The sequence below is a fragment of the Pan paniscus genome, chromosome 3 (assembly GCF_029289425.2).
Source record: "Pan paniscus chromosome 3, NHGRI_mPanPan1-v2.0_pri, whole genome shotgun sequence".
Classification (NCBI taxonomy): domain Eukaryota; kingdom Metazoa; phylum Chordata; class Mammalia; order Primates; family Hominidae; genus Pan; species Pan paniscus.
In genome coordinates, this window is record NC_073252.2 from 101,199,862 (window position 1) to 101,215,787 (window position 15,926).

At 34.8% G+C, this 15,926-nt stretch overlaps 1 protein-coding gene across 6 annotated transcripts in view; it reads right to left on the reverse strand.

Moving 5' to 3' along the window:
- CENPE (centromere protein E) overlaps positions 1-15,926 on the reverse strand; it is a 94,018-nt gene that overhangs the window by 12,006 nt on the left and 66,086 nt on the right. For all 6 annotated transcript variants that reach the window (XM_003829965.5, XM_055111680.2, XM_063603852.1 and 3 more), the window contains 3 exons: positions 15,563-15,766; positions 5,388-5,606; positions 2,684-2,869 (listed from right to left, as the gene is read on the reverse strand). In XM_003829965.5, coding sequence (XP_003830013.4) covers positions 2,684-2,869; positions 5,388-5,606; positions 15,563-15,766 — 609 coding nt within the window. The remainder of the gene's footprint in view (positions 1-2,683; positions 2,870-5,387; positions 5,607-15,562; positions 15,767-15,926) is intronic.

A 15,926-nucleotide genomic window follows, 5' to 3' on the forward strand; every position in this document is an offset into this window, starting at 1 on the left:
TCCCTCTCTTCTCCATTATCCCTGGCAACTGTTTATTTTTTTACTGTCTCTGTAGTTTTGTCTTTCTAAAAATGTCATATACTTGAAATCATACAGTATGTAGCCTTTCCAGATTGGCTTCTTTCACTAAGCAATGTGTATTAAAAGTCCACTCATTTCTTTCCTTTTTTTTTTTTTTAAGACAGAGTTTTGCTCTGTCACCTAGGCTGGGGTGCAGTGGTGCGATCTCGGCTCACTGCAACCTTCGCCTCCCGGGTTCAAGCGATTCTCCTGCCTCAGTCCCCTGAGTAGCTGGGATTACAGGTGCTTACCACCATGCCCGGCTACTTTTTTGTATTTTTAGTGAAGACAGTGTTTGCCATGTTGGGGAGGCTGGTCTTGAAATCCTGATCTCAGGTGATCCGCCCGCCTCAGCCTCCCAAAGTGTTGGGATTACAGGCATGAGCCACTGCGCCCAGCCCTCTCATTTCTTTTAATTGCTGAATACTATTCCACTGTATGAATGTACCAGTTTATCCATTTACCCACTGAAAGACAGTCTTAGCAATTATGAACACAGCTGCTATTAACATACACATGCAGCCCTTTGTGTGCACATATATTCTCAGCTCATCTGAGTAAATACCAAGGAATACAACTGCTCAATCATACAAGTATGCTTAGTTTTGTAAGAAACTGCGAAACCATCTTCCAAAATGGCTGTACCATTTTGCATTTCCACTAGCAATTAATAAGAATTCTTGTTGCTCCGCACACCAGCATTTGGTGGTGTCAATGTTTTGGATTTTGGCTATTCTGGTAGGTTTGTAATGGTTGATTATTTCAATTTGTGATTCTCTGATGACATATGATATGAAGCATCTGTTCATATGGTTATTTGTCATCTGGGTCTTTTGCCAATTTTAAGATTGATTGGTTGTTTCCTATTGTTGGTTTTAAGAGTTCTTTGTATATTTTGTATAACATTCCTTCACCAGATTCATCTTTTATATACAGTTTCTGCCAGTCTGTGGCTTCTCTTGATTCTCCTGACAGCGTCTTTTGTAAAGCAGAAGTTTAAGTCTCAATAAAATCCAACTTACCAGTTTTTTTCTTTATGGATTGCACTTCTTGTATTATATCTTAAAAAATCGCCAAACCCAAGGTCACTTAGAACTTCTCCTATGTCATCTTCTTGGAGTTTTCTAGTTTTGCATTTTACATGTATGCCTATGATCTATTTTGAGTTAATTTTTGTGAAAAGTATAAGTTCTTTGTCTTTTTTTGCTTGTGGATGTTCAGTTGTCTGGCATCATTAGTTGATCAGACTATCCTTTTCCCATTGAGAAGCCTTTGTTTCCATCTCTCCCAGAATAGAAATGAGAGTTCTTAAAATAGCTTACAGGGCCTTTATGATCTGGTCCTCTGCTACTTCTCACCTTATTTTCTACCTCTATCCTCTTGCTTATTCTGCTCTGGATGCACAAACTTTCTTGTTGTTTTCAGTTTGCTATTTCCTTTGCCTGGAATATTTCTCCCTGGCTACACAGTTCACCCTATCACATCCTTCAGATCATCTTACTGGTGTGACATTCCTCAACTCCTGTATATACAATCATCTCTCTTCCCACACATGTCCACTTTCACCCAGAACCATGTACCCCCTTGTCTGGCTTAATTTTTTTCCATTTCACTTTTCACCACTTGAGATATAATATACCTCTTAATATATATAACATATATAAAAATATACCTTCTATGTTTTACATTTTTAATTAATATTCTGTCTCCTTCAACTAGAATGTAAGTTCCTTGATGGCGTGGGCTTTGTTTTTCCATTGGCCTCTAGAACAGTGAGTGACACATAGCTGGTGCTCAGCAAATATTTGTTGAATGAATAAAAACTGTGATCAATTATTAGTAATATTAAAAAATTACAACATTCTAAAACTTTACAGTTGAATTTTTTTAGTTTCTAGCTATAACAATTGTTGAAATAACAAATTTAATTTTTTCTTTTGCCTCTCTGCTCATGTCTCACTGAATAGACCAGAATTTTTAGAACAATGTTAAATAATGAATAAAGCAGGCATTCTTGACGTGTTCCTAATTTTAACTGGAGAGAAAAGACACTGGAGCAGAACAGCAAATTTAAATATGCCAATTTGGATCAGACTCGAGTAGAAGAAATGTGGGAAGTGGCTGGAACTAAAACAAGAGGGAGCTGTAAGTAGTGATTATTGAGTGTGTGATTTGTCTAATGACATTCAAGTTGAAAAACAATTCAGTTATGGTTCTTCCCCCCAAAACAGGTCAGATTCAGCCCATGGGACATCAGGTGGGACTCAGTAACAGAGGCAGTAAGTAGGAAAAAAAGAATTTAAAAATTTACTTATCTAATAGTATTATATATTTTGATAAGCAATTTTTGAAAAATGAAAAAATATACACTAAACTATAAACAACATGTATGTCTTTTAAAAATTATTTTTCCAACATAATAAAAATAATATTTTATATGACAATATGCTCCTACATTTCACTTCTAAGTTAAGCTGCCTCTGCTTGAGTACTGAACTTCAGAAACACATAGGTAACAGTAAGTTGTTGTGAGAGGGAAGAATAGAGCACAAGGAGATTTGCTGAATTCAATAGGTTAAACAAACAAACAAACAAACAACTTTTATTTTTATGTTTAAGTTACCTGAAGTACTTGAATTGTCTCTTTTGTTTTTTCAAGGCATTTATTTGATTCATGAACTTTGGCTTGAAGTTTTGCTATTATGTCATTAGTCACCTCAAGTTCTTTCTGCATCTTTATAATCTTGCTTTCCTTATGCATAGCACTTTCTTTAGCTTCATGCAGTGAATTTTCCAGCTCTCGAATTTTCTATTAGAAAAAGCACACATTCATAAGCTCTATCATCAAGACAGAATCACAGTATAGAAATTTGAGACAGAGATGATCATATTTAGATATTGTTAATTTTTCACAGATTGTATTAACAATGGATAGAAGAGAGGCCAAACATCAATCTACAGACATGTTATTTCCCTCATTTAGATGATGATTTTTGGATTGAAAATGTCAAAGGTTTATATTATAATCTGTCTGCAAATTCTTAAAACATGCAGTTAAAAACAGCACAGTGGTTATGCGATTTATTAGTTAGCATAGTGCTAAGCATATTAAATAGGCACTCATATTTTACATGAACACCACTTAAACAAAGGACATTGGTTAATTGACTCTCTAAAGTAATATATATTTATCTTTCCCTTTAATTTTATTAATTTTTTTTTTTTTTTGAGATGGAGTCTTGCTCTGTTGCCCAGGCTGGAATGCAGTGGCGCAATCTCGACTCACTGCAACCTCCACCTCCTGGATTCAAGCGATTGTCCTGCCTCAGCCTCCCGAGTAGCTGGGACTACAGGTGTGTGCCACCACGCCTAGCTAATTTTTGTACTTTTAGTAGAGATGGGGTTTCACCACGTTGGCCAGGCCGGTATTGAATTCCTGACCTCAGGTGATCTGCCTGCCTTGGCCTCCCAAAGTGCTGGGATTAAAGGCATGAACCACCATGCCCACCCTTATTAATCTTAAATAGAAAAACACAAATATGTGGAAAAAAGTTCAAAGACATATAATGAAGAGTAAGTCTCCCCATCTCAGACCCCCAGTTGACCCTGAAGCAATGACTACTAAACTTTTTCAGGTGTATCCTTCCAGAAATTTTCTATCTATAACCAAATATACATGAATATATAGTTTCTAAAAATAGTATACACACAATATACTAAATATAGTTCTGCTTTATTTTAAAACTTGAGAACATATTTTTTCCAGATCTTTCCATTATCAACACATAGATCTCTCCTATTTTTTTGTTTTCATGGACATATAGAATCTCATTTCATAAAGGTATCATATTATTCACATGTACACACTCTTTTTTGTTTTTGGCAAAATGTCTGGATTTTTGGGGGCCCATTTAGAATTCATTTTTGTTTAATGAACGAGATAGGAATCCAGCCTTACTTTTTTCCAGATGGCTATCCTGTTGTATCAAAATCATGCACTAAGCAAACCATCTTTTCTTTCCTTCTTTCTTTTTTTTTTTTTTTGAGGCAGTGCCTCACTCTGTTGCCTAGGCTGGTGTGCAGTGGCATGATCATGGCTCACTGCAGTCTCGATCTCCCAGGCTCAAGTAATCCTCCCAGCTAAGCCTCCCACATAGCTGAGACCACAGGTGGATGTCACTGCACCTGGATAATATATTAAAAAAACACTTTTTTTTTTGTAGAGACAGGGTCTCACTATGTTGTCCAAGCTTATCTTAAACTCCTAGGCTCAAGTAATCCTCCAACCTTGGCCTCCCAAAGTACTGGGATTACAGACTCACACACCTGGCCAAGTAAACCATTTTTTTTTCCCACTGAATTGAATGTTACTGTTATCATACACCTGTACTAAATTCTCATACTTAATTGGGTATATTTCTGAACCTTCTATTCTGTTCCACTGCTCTACTTGTCCATTTTTGCATCAAACTTGTCTAATGATAGTAGCATGTATTTTATTATCTGCTAGACTATTTTCTCTGGTCATTGAAGATTGACCAACTTTCCTTTTGTTTCTTTAAATTACTATATTGGTAGATGGATTTCATCTTTCCTCTATTTTATCTGTAATACCCTACAAATCAAAACACTGTATACTAGTGATCTAGTTCTCATTAAGCTGGTGGTTGATGTTTTATTATAAGTATTTATTTTGGTAAAAATGATAAATTGTAATTTACTATTGGGTTCCCTACAAGTCGTTTTGTGTGCTAACAAAATACAACATTTTACACATGTTGTTAGATTCCCGAGTAAGGGTAGTTAATAAGGTAATTTGGTTATTCAAATAATGTACTGGTTCTTAGATACAAGTTAATCTGCGTAACAATCTTGTTATATTTTTTAACCTCATATTTTTATTGTGATTATAACATTAAGCAATATTAAATACGCTGATGATAATGAGAAAAGCTGAATTGCTATTTCTCTCCAAGCTAATATTTGTTCTGCATACAGACATAGATCACAGTTCAACAGAAAGTCACATAATTTGGAAAACTTTTATGGTAATTGTACCTTAACTGGTAGTAACTTAAACTATAGTTTATGAATGTAATAATCAAATGAAGCTACGATTTATGTTTTATAATAATATCTTATATAATGTCTAGCTTTATAATTAGTTTAGTTGAACGATAGCCATAGTAGAACTACTAGTAAAAATCAAGCCCATCACTTACAAAAATAAATGTGTTCATGTTCAGTAATAAGTAAATACTATAATTTTGCTCTAAACTCTGTGATGAAGCTGCAAACTGAAGAACATTTTATAAGAAATTATATACCTCTGTGGTTAACTGTGTAGCTCTTGATGTAACATGAGGATTCTTATTGTCTTGTGTGGTAGGATTAACCTGGGCACCAGATGCCAAGGAAGTCTTCAATGTTTGGTAGTTTTTAAATAGTTTTTCATTTTTCTCTTTCAGTGATTTCAGGTCCTGTTCCCACTCTTTGGATATGGTAGCACTTCTTTCCTCAAACTCTGTTGATTCATTCATTATGGCCTATTGAACAGTAAAATACCATTATAGCTCTAAAACGATTTATAGTAGTCCCCACTTACCTGCAATTTTATTTTCCATGGTTTCAGTTACCCTCAGTCAAAAGTGGTCTGAAAATATTAAATGGGAAATTCCAGAAATAAACAATTCACAGGTTTTGAATTGCACACCATTCTGAGTAGCACAGTGAAACTGAGTCATCCTGCTCAGTCCTGCCTGGGATGTAAATCATCCTCTTGTCCAGCATACACTACTTGTTCACTTGATTAGCCACCCTGATTATCCGATTGCTGCTGTATTGCAGTACTTGTGTCCAAGTAACCCTTATTTTAATTAATAATGGCCCCAAAGCACAAGAGTAGTAATGCTGGCAATTTAGATATGCCACAGTGAAGCTGTCAAGTGCTTCTTGTAAGTGAGAAGGTAAAAGTTCTCAACTTAATAAGAAAAAAAATCATATATTGAGGTTGCTAAGATCTATGGTTAGAATGAATCTTTTATCCGTGAAATTGTGAAGAAGGGAAGAGAAATTTGTGCTGTTTTTGCTGCAGCACTTCAGCCTGCAACAGTGTGTGATAAGTGCTTAGTTAAGCTAGAAAAGGCATTAAATTTGTGGTAGAAGACAAGAACAGAAATGTGTTCCAGTTGATGACAGTGTGTTGTACCAGCAAGCATTGAGCATCTAGGAAGACTTCAGCAAGGGATCCCCTGAAAAAAGTGACATCAAGCCCTTTATTGCAAGTAAGATTTATTCATGGATTCAGGAATACAGAAGGTCAATAGTAGTCTAAGACTATATCAAAATGTCTAGGTCATTCATATTCCTTCATCTTATCAGGTAGGCACTGTATCATCTCACATCATAAGAAAGGAGAGTGCAGTAAAATAAGATATTTTGAGAGTCCACATTCATATAACTTTTACTATAGTATATTGTTAAAATTTTTCTATTTTATTAGCTGTTGTTACTAATCTCTTACTGTGTCTAATTCATAAATTAAACTTTATCATAGGTATGGATGTATAGAAAAAACAGAATACATAGGGTTTGGTACCATCCATGGCATCCCCTCGGGGGTGGGGGGTCTTGATATACATATTTTAAAAAAACTTCAAAAAACCCTAGAATTCTAGGACAGTGTATATGCTGAAGTTCATTATTTAGAACATTCTAAAACAGTACTTTAAAAGAATGTGAACATTCTTTGTAGTTTGCATCAGTTTCTGAAATTTCAGATGTTGGATGTGGATGATGACAATAAAATGAATAATGACTAGAGAGGATTCATATTGATCTGCAAGATGATAATCTCACTTTATTAGATTTGTACTAACATATGAAGAGAACCTGAAGAATTATCCAGGTTAAAATCATTATATATGCTATGGCTGATAATGAAACATTAACTGATATCTAATAGCAGAGCACAGCTAGAAACTTAACAATTATCTATTGTCCTGCTTCATTACAAACCTCAATGTTAATAGGGAAAATAACTCACTGATTGTTGGTAATTAATCTGAATATCTTGTATTTCTGTACAGGGAATAACAATACTCTTTTATATTGAAGGCTAACTAACTCTGAAATTATTGATATCTTTTTTACTTCCTAATTCCTGCAGATTGTACTTTCTGCTCTCATCATGAATGCCCCATTAGTCTCATCCCTAACTTCTTTGTGGCTTTGTGGTCATTCTACCAGGCTTTGTGGTCATTCTACCAGATCTTAAATTCGTTGTGTTCCTGACACCCTGGACACTCCTTGGCTCTGGTCCTCCTTCATTACAAACCTCAATGTTAATAGGGAAAATAACTCACTGATTGTTGGTAATTAATCTGAATATCTTGTATTTCTGTACAGGGAATAACAATACTCTTTTATATTGAAGGCTAACTAACTCTGAAATTATTGATATCTTTTTTACTTCCTAATTCCTGCAGATTGTACTTTCTGCTCTCATCATGAATGCCCCATTAGTCTCATCCCTAACTTCTTTGTGGCTTTGTGGTCATTCTACCAGGCTTTGTGGTCATTCTACCAGGCTTTGTGGTCATTCTACCAGATCTTAAATTCGTTGTGTTCCTGACACCCTGGACACTCCTTGGCTCTGGACTATGCACCTCACACCATACCAAGTTATTAATGCCTACTCTTATGTGCTGGAAGAAGCCACATATACATGCTGATCCACATAGTAGAAATCCCTGCTTTCTAATCACAACTGGGTCTCCAGTATTACAAGAAAAACAACAAATTACAAATAGACATGATCTTATCCAAACATTGGTTTTGTGCCTTTCTCTACTGATTGTGGACTTCTTTGTTTTTTCTTGAAATAGCCAACTGCTATTTGGCTAGCTCTGACTAATCAATAAACAGGATGAACTTTCCATGGGAAAACTTTTTAAAAAAGGCATTGTTCCTTATTTCAACAAGATTCCAATATAATTTGCAGATGAAATTAAATTGTCAGAAAAGAACTGTCCAAACATATGAACTATAAAATGTATTTTGGAAACTATAATATTAATCTAGCTACCATTGCTCCAATTTAATATAAATAAGCAATCTTTTGAATATTACATGTTTTACCAATGAAACAGAGAAGGGATTACTTCTGAAAGCAGAATGAATACTGCAATTACTTTTGTACCCACCAAATACCAATCACTGAAATGTAAAACAAGTTAACAAACTGATCTTAAGCAATGTTGGTCCTTATGACTCAGTACATTTGGGCTGATCACCTTGGGAACAATGATTTAAAAAAAAATCAAAATTTTGGAATTTCTAGTTTAGCATTTTAGGTGTTTAGAAGTTGCCAGTCCAGGACGGGTGCAGTGGCTCACACCTGTAATCCCAGCACTCTGGCAGTCCGAGGCAGGCAGATCATGAGGTCAAGAGATTGAGATCATCCTGGCCAACAGGTGAAACCCTGTCTCTACTAAAAAAAAATACAAAAATTAGCTGGGAGTGGTGGCACGTGCCTGTAGTCCCAGTTACTCGGGAGGCTGAGGCAAGAGAATCGCTTGAACCCAGGAGGCGGAGGTTGCAGTGAGCCGAGATTGAGCCACTGCACACTCCAGCCTGGGTGACAGAGTGAGACTCCATCTCAAAAAAAAAAAAAAAAAAAAAAAAAAAAAGGAGTTACCTAACAAGGAAAAAGCAAAACAAATGAAAAAAATCCACAACTCTGCTTAGATCCATCAGAGAAGTGAGGTTGCAGGGCAAAGGGATGCTCCCCAAACTGGAGAGGCAGAGAAGCACATACAGAGAATTACAACTTAGAGCAGAAACCCTTTGCAGGAACCAGTTATGGGGTAGGAAAACCTGAACTGCAATGATGAATTATTGGAGCTCAGTGTGGCAACTCTGAGAGTTAAAAACTTCGGAGACCTAGTCATACAGTGGCCGCCACACTTTTGTATTTTACCTTCAGGAGCTCTACCAAGTCATCACAGTTAATATTGGAGAAATCCCTTTGTGAGTCTGGCAGGAGAGGAGAAAAGGAACCATTTTAAAACAAAACACAGCATTTTTTTTTTCTTAAGGCCTGACCTCAGCAGAAACTATTTCACCAGAGCCTAACATGCTGGGGTTTTATCAGGGCCTAATATATCTGGAGGAGGGGGAAATACTAAGTTTCAGCTGGCTCTTGCCTTCCATGTGAAGGCAGGGAAATATACTCCGCCTGCCACCCACCACACACACCTTGCCACTACATTACTAAAGGCCTATTTGCTACAGTTACTTTTACCCAGTAAATCATGCCTGCTTTTCAGCAAAAAAAATTACAAGACATACTAGAGGGCAAAAAACACAGTTTGAAGAGACTGAATAAGCATCAGAACCACAGTCAGAAATGCCAGGAACATTAGAGTTATCAGACCAGAAATTTAAAAAAAATGGATTAATATGCTAGGGGCCTTAGTGGAAAAAGCAGACGACTTGCAAGAACAAATAAACAATGTAAGAAGAGACATAGAAATTTTGAGAAAAAAAATAAAGAAATGCTAGAGATCAAAAATGCTCTTAAGAGAAACGAAGAATGCCCTTGAAGAGTTCATTAGCAGACTGGCTGAAGAAAGAAACTCAACTTGGAAATATGACAATGGAAACTTCCAAAACTGAAAAGCAAAGAGTAAAAAGACTGAAAAAATCCCTAAACAGCATCCTAGAACTGTGCAGTAATTATAAAAGGTGTAACGTATACATAATGGGAATACCAGAAGGTGAACAGAAAAAGAAAGAGCAGGAATATTTGAAGTAGTAACGACTAAGAATTTCCACAGATTAACAACGTACACCAAACCAGGAATCCAGAAAACTCATAATGCTAAACGGGACAAATATAAAAAAAAAAAAAAAAACCCCAAAAAACCCGAAAAAAAACCCCAAAAACAAAAAACAACATCTAAGCATATCATATTCAAACTTCAGAAAAATCAAAGGTAAAAAAAAAATCTTTGAAGAAGCTAGAAGGGAAAAAACACCATACCTATAGGGGAGTGAAGATAAGAATTACATCTGACTTCTCTGAAGCTATTCAAGCTAGAAGACAGTGGAGTGAAAAAACATACTAACCTATAATTCTATTCCATGTAAAATTATTCTTCAAAAGTAAAGTAGAAATAAAGACTTTCTGAGACAAACAAAAATGGAGGGAATTTGCTGTCAGTAGACTGGTCTTGCAAGAAATGTTAAAAAGAAGTTCTTCAGAGGAAAGGAAAATGATATAGTCAGAAACTCAGATCTACATAAAGAAAGGAAGAGCACAAGAGAAGGAATAAGTGAAGGTAAAACAAAAACTTATTTTCTTATTCTTAACTGAGCTAACTTATGTATGCTTATGAATAAGTGAAATGAATAAAGGCAATGATACAATGGATGGGAGGGAGAAATTATAAATATTTTGTTATTATAAGGTACTTATATTATCTGTGAAGTGCAAAGTGTTATTTGAAATTGGGCTCAGATTAGTTGTAAATGGACATATTGCAAACTCTAGAGCAACCACTAAAACAAGATAGAAGTGTAGTTGTATGCTAAGCAGAGAAAATGGAATCATAAAATAATTTAAATCATAAAAGGCAGAAAAAATGTGGAAGACAAAAATAGGTACAAAGAATAGGGCAAAAAATAGAAAACAGAAACAATATGGTAGATATTAATCCAATTATATCAATAATCACCTTAAACGTCAATGGTCTAAATACACCAATTAAAAGACCGACTGTCAAAGCAGATCAAAAAATAAGAGCTGACTGTATGTTGTCTACAAGAAACCCATCTTCAATATAAGGACACATAGATTAGAAAGTAAAGGGATGGAGAAAGATACACCATGTTAAAACTAGTCAAAAGAGATGAAGTAGTGATATTAATTTCACACATAGCAGAGTTCAGAGCAAGGAAAACTATCAGGGATAAAGGGACATTACGTAGTGATAAAGACATCAATACCCCAAGAAGACATAACAATTTTTATTTTGCATGCACCTAACAAAAACGCATTAAAATACTTGAGGCAAAAACTGATAAAACTACAAGGAGAAATAGATCAATTTATTATAGTTGGAGACTTCAACGCCTCTCTATCAGAAGTGAACAGATCCACCAGGCAGAAAAATCAGGAAGGACATGGTTGAATTTAACAGTACCATCTATCAACTGGATGCAATTGACATCTATTGACTACTTCATCCGACAACAGCATATTATATATTCTTCTCAAACTCACATTGAATATTTGTGAAGACAGACCACATTCTGGACCAATCATACCATGTCTGCTCTCAGACCACAATGGAATTAAACTAGAAATCAAAAACAGCTGAAAAATCCCCGGATAATTAGAGATTTAAAAAATACATTTCTAAACAACATACGGGTCACAGGAGAAATAAAGAGAAATTAAAATGTATTTTGAACTCAATGAAAATGAAAATATGACTTATCAGTATCTGTGGGATGCAGTAAAAGCAGTGTTTAGAGGAAAATTTATAGCATTGAATACCAGTATTAGAAAAGAGGAAAGACCTAAAAATCAATAAATGAGGCTTTAACCTTAGGAAACTAAAAGTGAAGAGCAAATTAAATCCAAAGTAAGCAGAAGAAATAATAAAAGTAGAAATCAATGAAATTGAAACAAAATCAATAGAGAAAATAAATATCCTAAAAACTGGTTCTTTGAAAAGATCAATAAAGTTAATAAACCTCTAGCTAGGCAAACTAAGAAAAAGAAAAAGAATACAAATTACTAATATCAGAAATGGATCAGAAATGGACATCACTATAGAGCCCATGGACATTAAAAAATATTAGGAACAACTCAATTATTACAACCTACAATTATGAACAACCCACAAATTTGATAATTTAAATGAAATGGACCAATTCTTTGAAAGACACAATCTACCAATACACAAGAAAGGCAGTTCGATTAGGCCTATATCTATCAAAGAAATGGAGTCAGTAATTAAAAACTTTCCAAAACAGAAAGCACCAGGTCCAGATGAGTTCAATGGTGAATTCTACCAAATATTTAAGAAATTTAAGGAAAAAACTATACCCATTCTCTACAACCTACAATCTCTTCTAGAAGATAGAAACGGAAACTCATTCTATGATGTCAGCATTATTCTAATACTAAAACCAGATGATGACATTATACAAGAAAACTACAGACCAGTATCTCCCATAAAAAGAGATGTAAAAGCTGGGTGCGGTGGTTCATGCCTGTAATCCCAGTACTTTGGGAGGCCGAGGTGGGTGGATCACGAGGTCAGGAGTTCGAGACCAGCCTGACCAACATGGTGAAACCCGTCTCTACTAAAAATACAAAAATTAGCCAGGCGTGGTGGTGCGTGTGTGTAATCCTAGCTGAGGCAGGAGAAGTGCTTGAACCTGGGAGGCAGAGGTTGCCGTGTGCCGAGATTGTGCCATTACACTCCAGCCTGGGAGACAGAGTGAGACTCCATCTCAAAAAATAAAATAAAATAAAATAAAAAACAAACAAAGATGTAAAAAAAGATGTGAAAATCTCAACAAAATATTAGGAAGTCAAATCCAATCACGTGTAAAAATGATTATACATGACCAAATGGGATTTATCCCAGGTATGCAAGGCTGGTTTAACATTCAAAAATCAATTAATGTTCCATCACATAGGCTAAAGAAGAAAAATCACATGATCATATCAATGGATGCAGAAAACATTTGTCAAAATCCAATACCCATTCATAATTTAAAACTCTCAGCAATAGAGATGAACCTCTACAACTTGATAAAGAATGTCTACAAAAAACTACAGCTAACATCATAGTTAATCATGAGAAACTAGAAGTCTTCCAGCTGTGATCAGAAACAAGGCAAGGATGTCCCCTCTCACCTCTGGTTTTCAACACTGTACTGGAAGTCCAAATTAACTTCATAAGACAAGTAAAGAAAATACAAGGTACACAAATTTGTAAAGAAGAAATAAAACAAAACTCTCTTTGTTTACACATGACATGATCATCTACACAGAAAATCTGAAGGCATCAACAAAAATACTCCTGGAACTAAATAAGCAACTATCGCAAAGTTGCAGGATAAAAAGTCAATATACAAAAGTTAATAGCTTTCCTGTATACCAGCAATTTACAAGTGTAATTTGAAATTAAAAATACATTACCATTTATACTAGCACCTCCCAAAATAAAATACATAGGCAAATCTAACAAATATATACAAGATCTATATGAGAAAAACTACCAAACTCTTATAAAAAAATAAAAGAATCAAATAAATGGAGAAATATTCCATATTCATGGATAAAAAGACACGATATTGTCAAGATGTCAGTTCTTTCCATCTATAAATTAGAAGTAATCCCAACAAAACCATAGGAAGTTATTCTGTGAATAGGGACAAACTAATTCCAAAGTTTGTATGGAGAGGCAAAGGACCCAGAATAACCAACACAATGCTGAAGAACGACGTCAGAGAACTGATGTTACTTGACTTCCAGATTTACTATAAAAATCAGCAGTTTCCAGATTTGCTATAAATGAAAGAACAAATAGATCAATGGAATAGAATAGAGAGCTCAGAAATAGATCCCACGTAGTCAAATGATCATTGACAAAGGAGCAAAGACAATATAATGGTGCTGAATCTGGACTTCTACAAGCAAAAAAAAAAAAAAAAAGACCTTAAGAACTTCAGAAAAATTAACTCAAGATGGATCATTGGTTTAAATGTAAAACAAAAACTATGGAAGACAGCATAGGAGAAAATCTAGATGATCTTGGGTTTGGTGATATTTTAGATACAAACTCAAAGGCATAATCTATGAAAGAAATAATTGATAAGCTAGACTTTTTTTAACATTAAAAATCTGCACTCTGAAATACAATGCCAAGGGAGTGAGAAGACAAGCCACAGATTGGTAGAATATATTTCCAAGACACATCTGATAAAAGACCAATACTCAAAGTATACAAACAATTCTTAAACCTTAACAATGAGAAAACAAATAACCTGACTAAAATAAGGGCAACAGACCTGAACAGACACTTCACCAGAAAAGATACACAGATGACAAATAACTATAAAAAATGTTCAACATCATATGTTATTAGAGAATTGCAAACTGAATGAGATACCACTAGAATGGTCAAATACTACACTTACTACACTTACTAGAATGGTCAAAATCCCAAACTGACAACACCAAATGCTGATGAGAATGTGGAGCAACAGGAATTTTATTCATTGCTGGTGGGAGTGCAAAATGGTACCGCCCCTTTGGAAGACTGTCTGGCAGTTTATTACAAAACTAAACAAACTTTTACTGTATGATCCAGAAATTGCATTCCTTGATATTTACTCAAGAGAGTTGAAAATGTATGTCCACACAAAAAGATACATATGTATGTTTATAGCAGCTGAATTCATAATTGCCAAAACATACAAGCCACCAAAATATCCTTTGGTAGGTAACTAGATAAACAGGTACATACACACAATGGAATATTATTCAGCATTAAAAAGAAATAAGCTATGAAACCATGAAAAGACATGGAGAAAACGTAAATAAATATTACTAAGTGAAAGTTGTCAACCTGAAAAGGCTATATACTGTATGATTCCAACATATGACATTCTGGAAAAGGTGCTACTATGGAGACAGTAAAAAGATTAACAGTTGCCAGGGTTTAGGAAGGTGAAGTGATGAATACAGGTGGAACCCAGGGAATTTTTATGGCAGGATAGTAAAATTACTCTGTATGATACTGTAATGATGGATACATGTCATTTTACAATTGTAACTCATAGAATGTACTATGCCAAGTGTGAACCCTAATGTAAGCTACGGACTCTCTTGGGTGATAATGATGTATCAATGTACGTTCATCGATTGTGCCAAATGTGCCACCCTGATGTGGGCTGTTGATAGGGGAGATTGTGTTTGTGGAGATGGGGTATAAGAGAACTCTCTGTACTTTCTGCTCAATTTTGCTGTGAACCTAAAACTGCTCTTAAAAAAAAAAGTTTATTAAAGCACATGAGGCCCATCTAAAGTAGCTGGCCAGGCTTGTCTATGACTTTACCACAGTTGCTGCCCATAGCTTGAAACAGACTCATGTCTTACGATCTCTAAGGCTACTTGTGGAAAAGGCTCAGTTCTTACAGAAGCAGTGAGAAGGAGAAGAAAAAGAGGAGAATAGTAAGAGGATTCAAGATTTCACAAGTGGAAACTAAATATTATACAACAAGATTTCGTTACCTTGATCAGTATGAATTGATAAGGAAGAATAATACATTAGAGGAAGAACACGTTTTATCAAATCAATTTTTTTAAAGCATATACAAATAAAGAAAATATACATAAGTTGCCCTTTTAAGAATGAGGTAGGACAATTAAAGCAAACAGCAACAAAAAAGTAGTACAGCAAAAAGTAATACTTACAATTATTCTGTTATTAAAGAAGTTATTCACTTGACAAATCCTATCATTTTCTTTCTGGATGCCATTTTTAAGCTTTTCTATATCAAAACGAGTATTTAACCACTCTTCCAAAAACTGTGTCATTTCTTTCCTATTACTTAGTACTTGTTGAAATTCAGTCTTTATGCTAGGGAATTCACTTTCTGAGAAATCTTTGAGAATTTCCTGTGTGAAAAATAAGCGTCAAATTGTTTAAACATTAGGAAAGTTTTGATCCAAATATTTTATATATATATATATATATATATATATATGGCATAAAAAGAGGGCAATACCTAGTGGACTCTTGCTTTTCTTCCTTTTAATATCATTTCTTAATATTTTA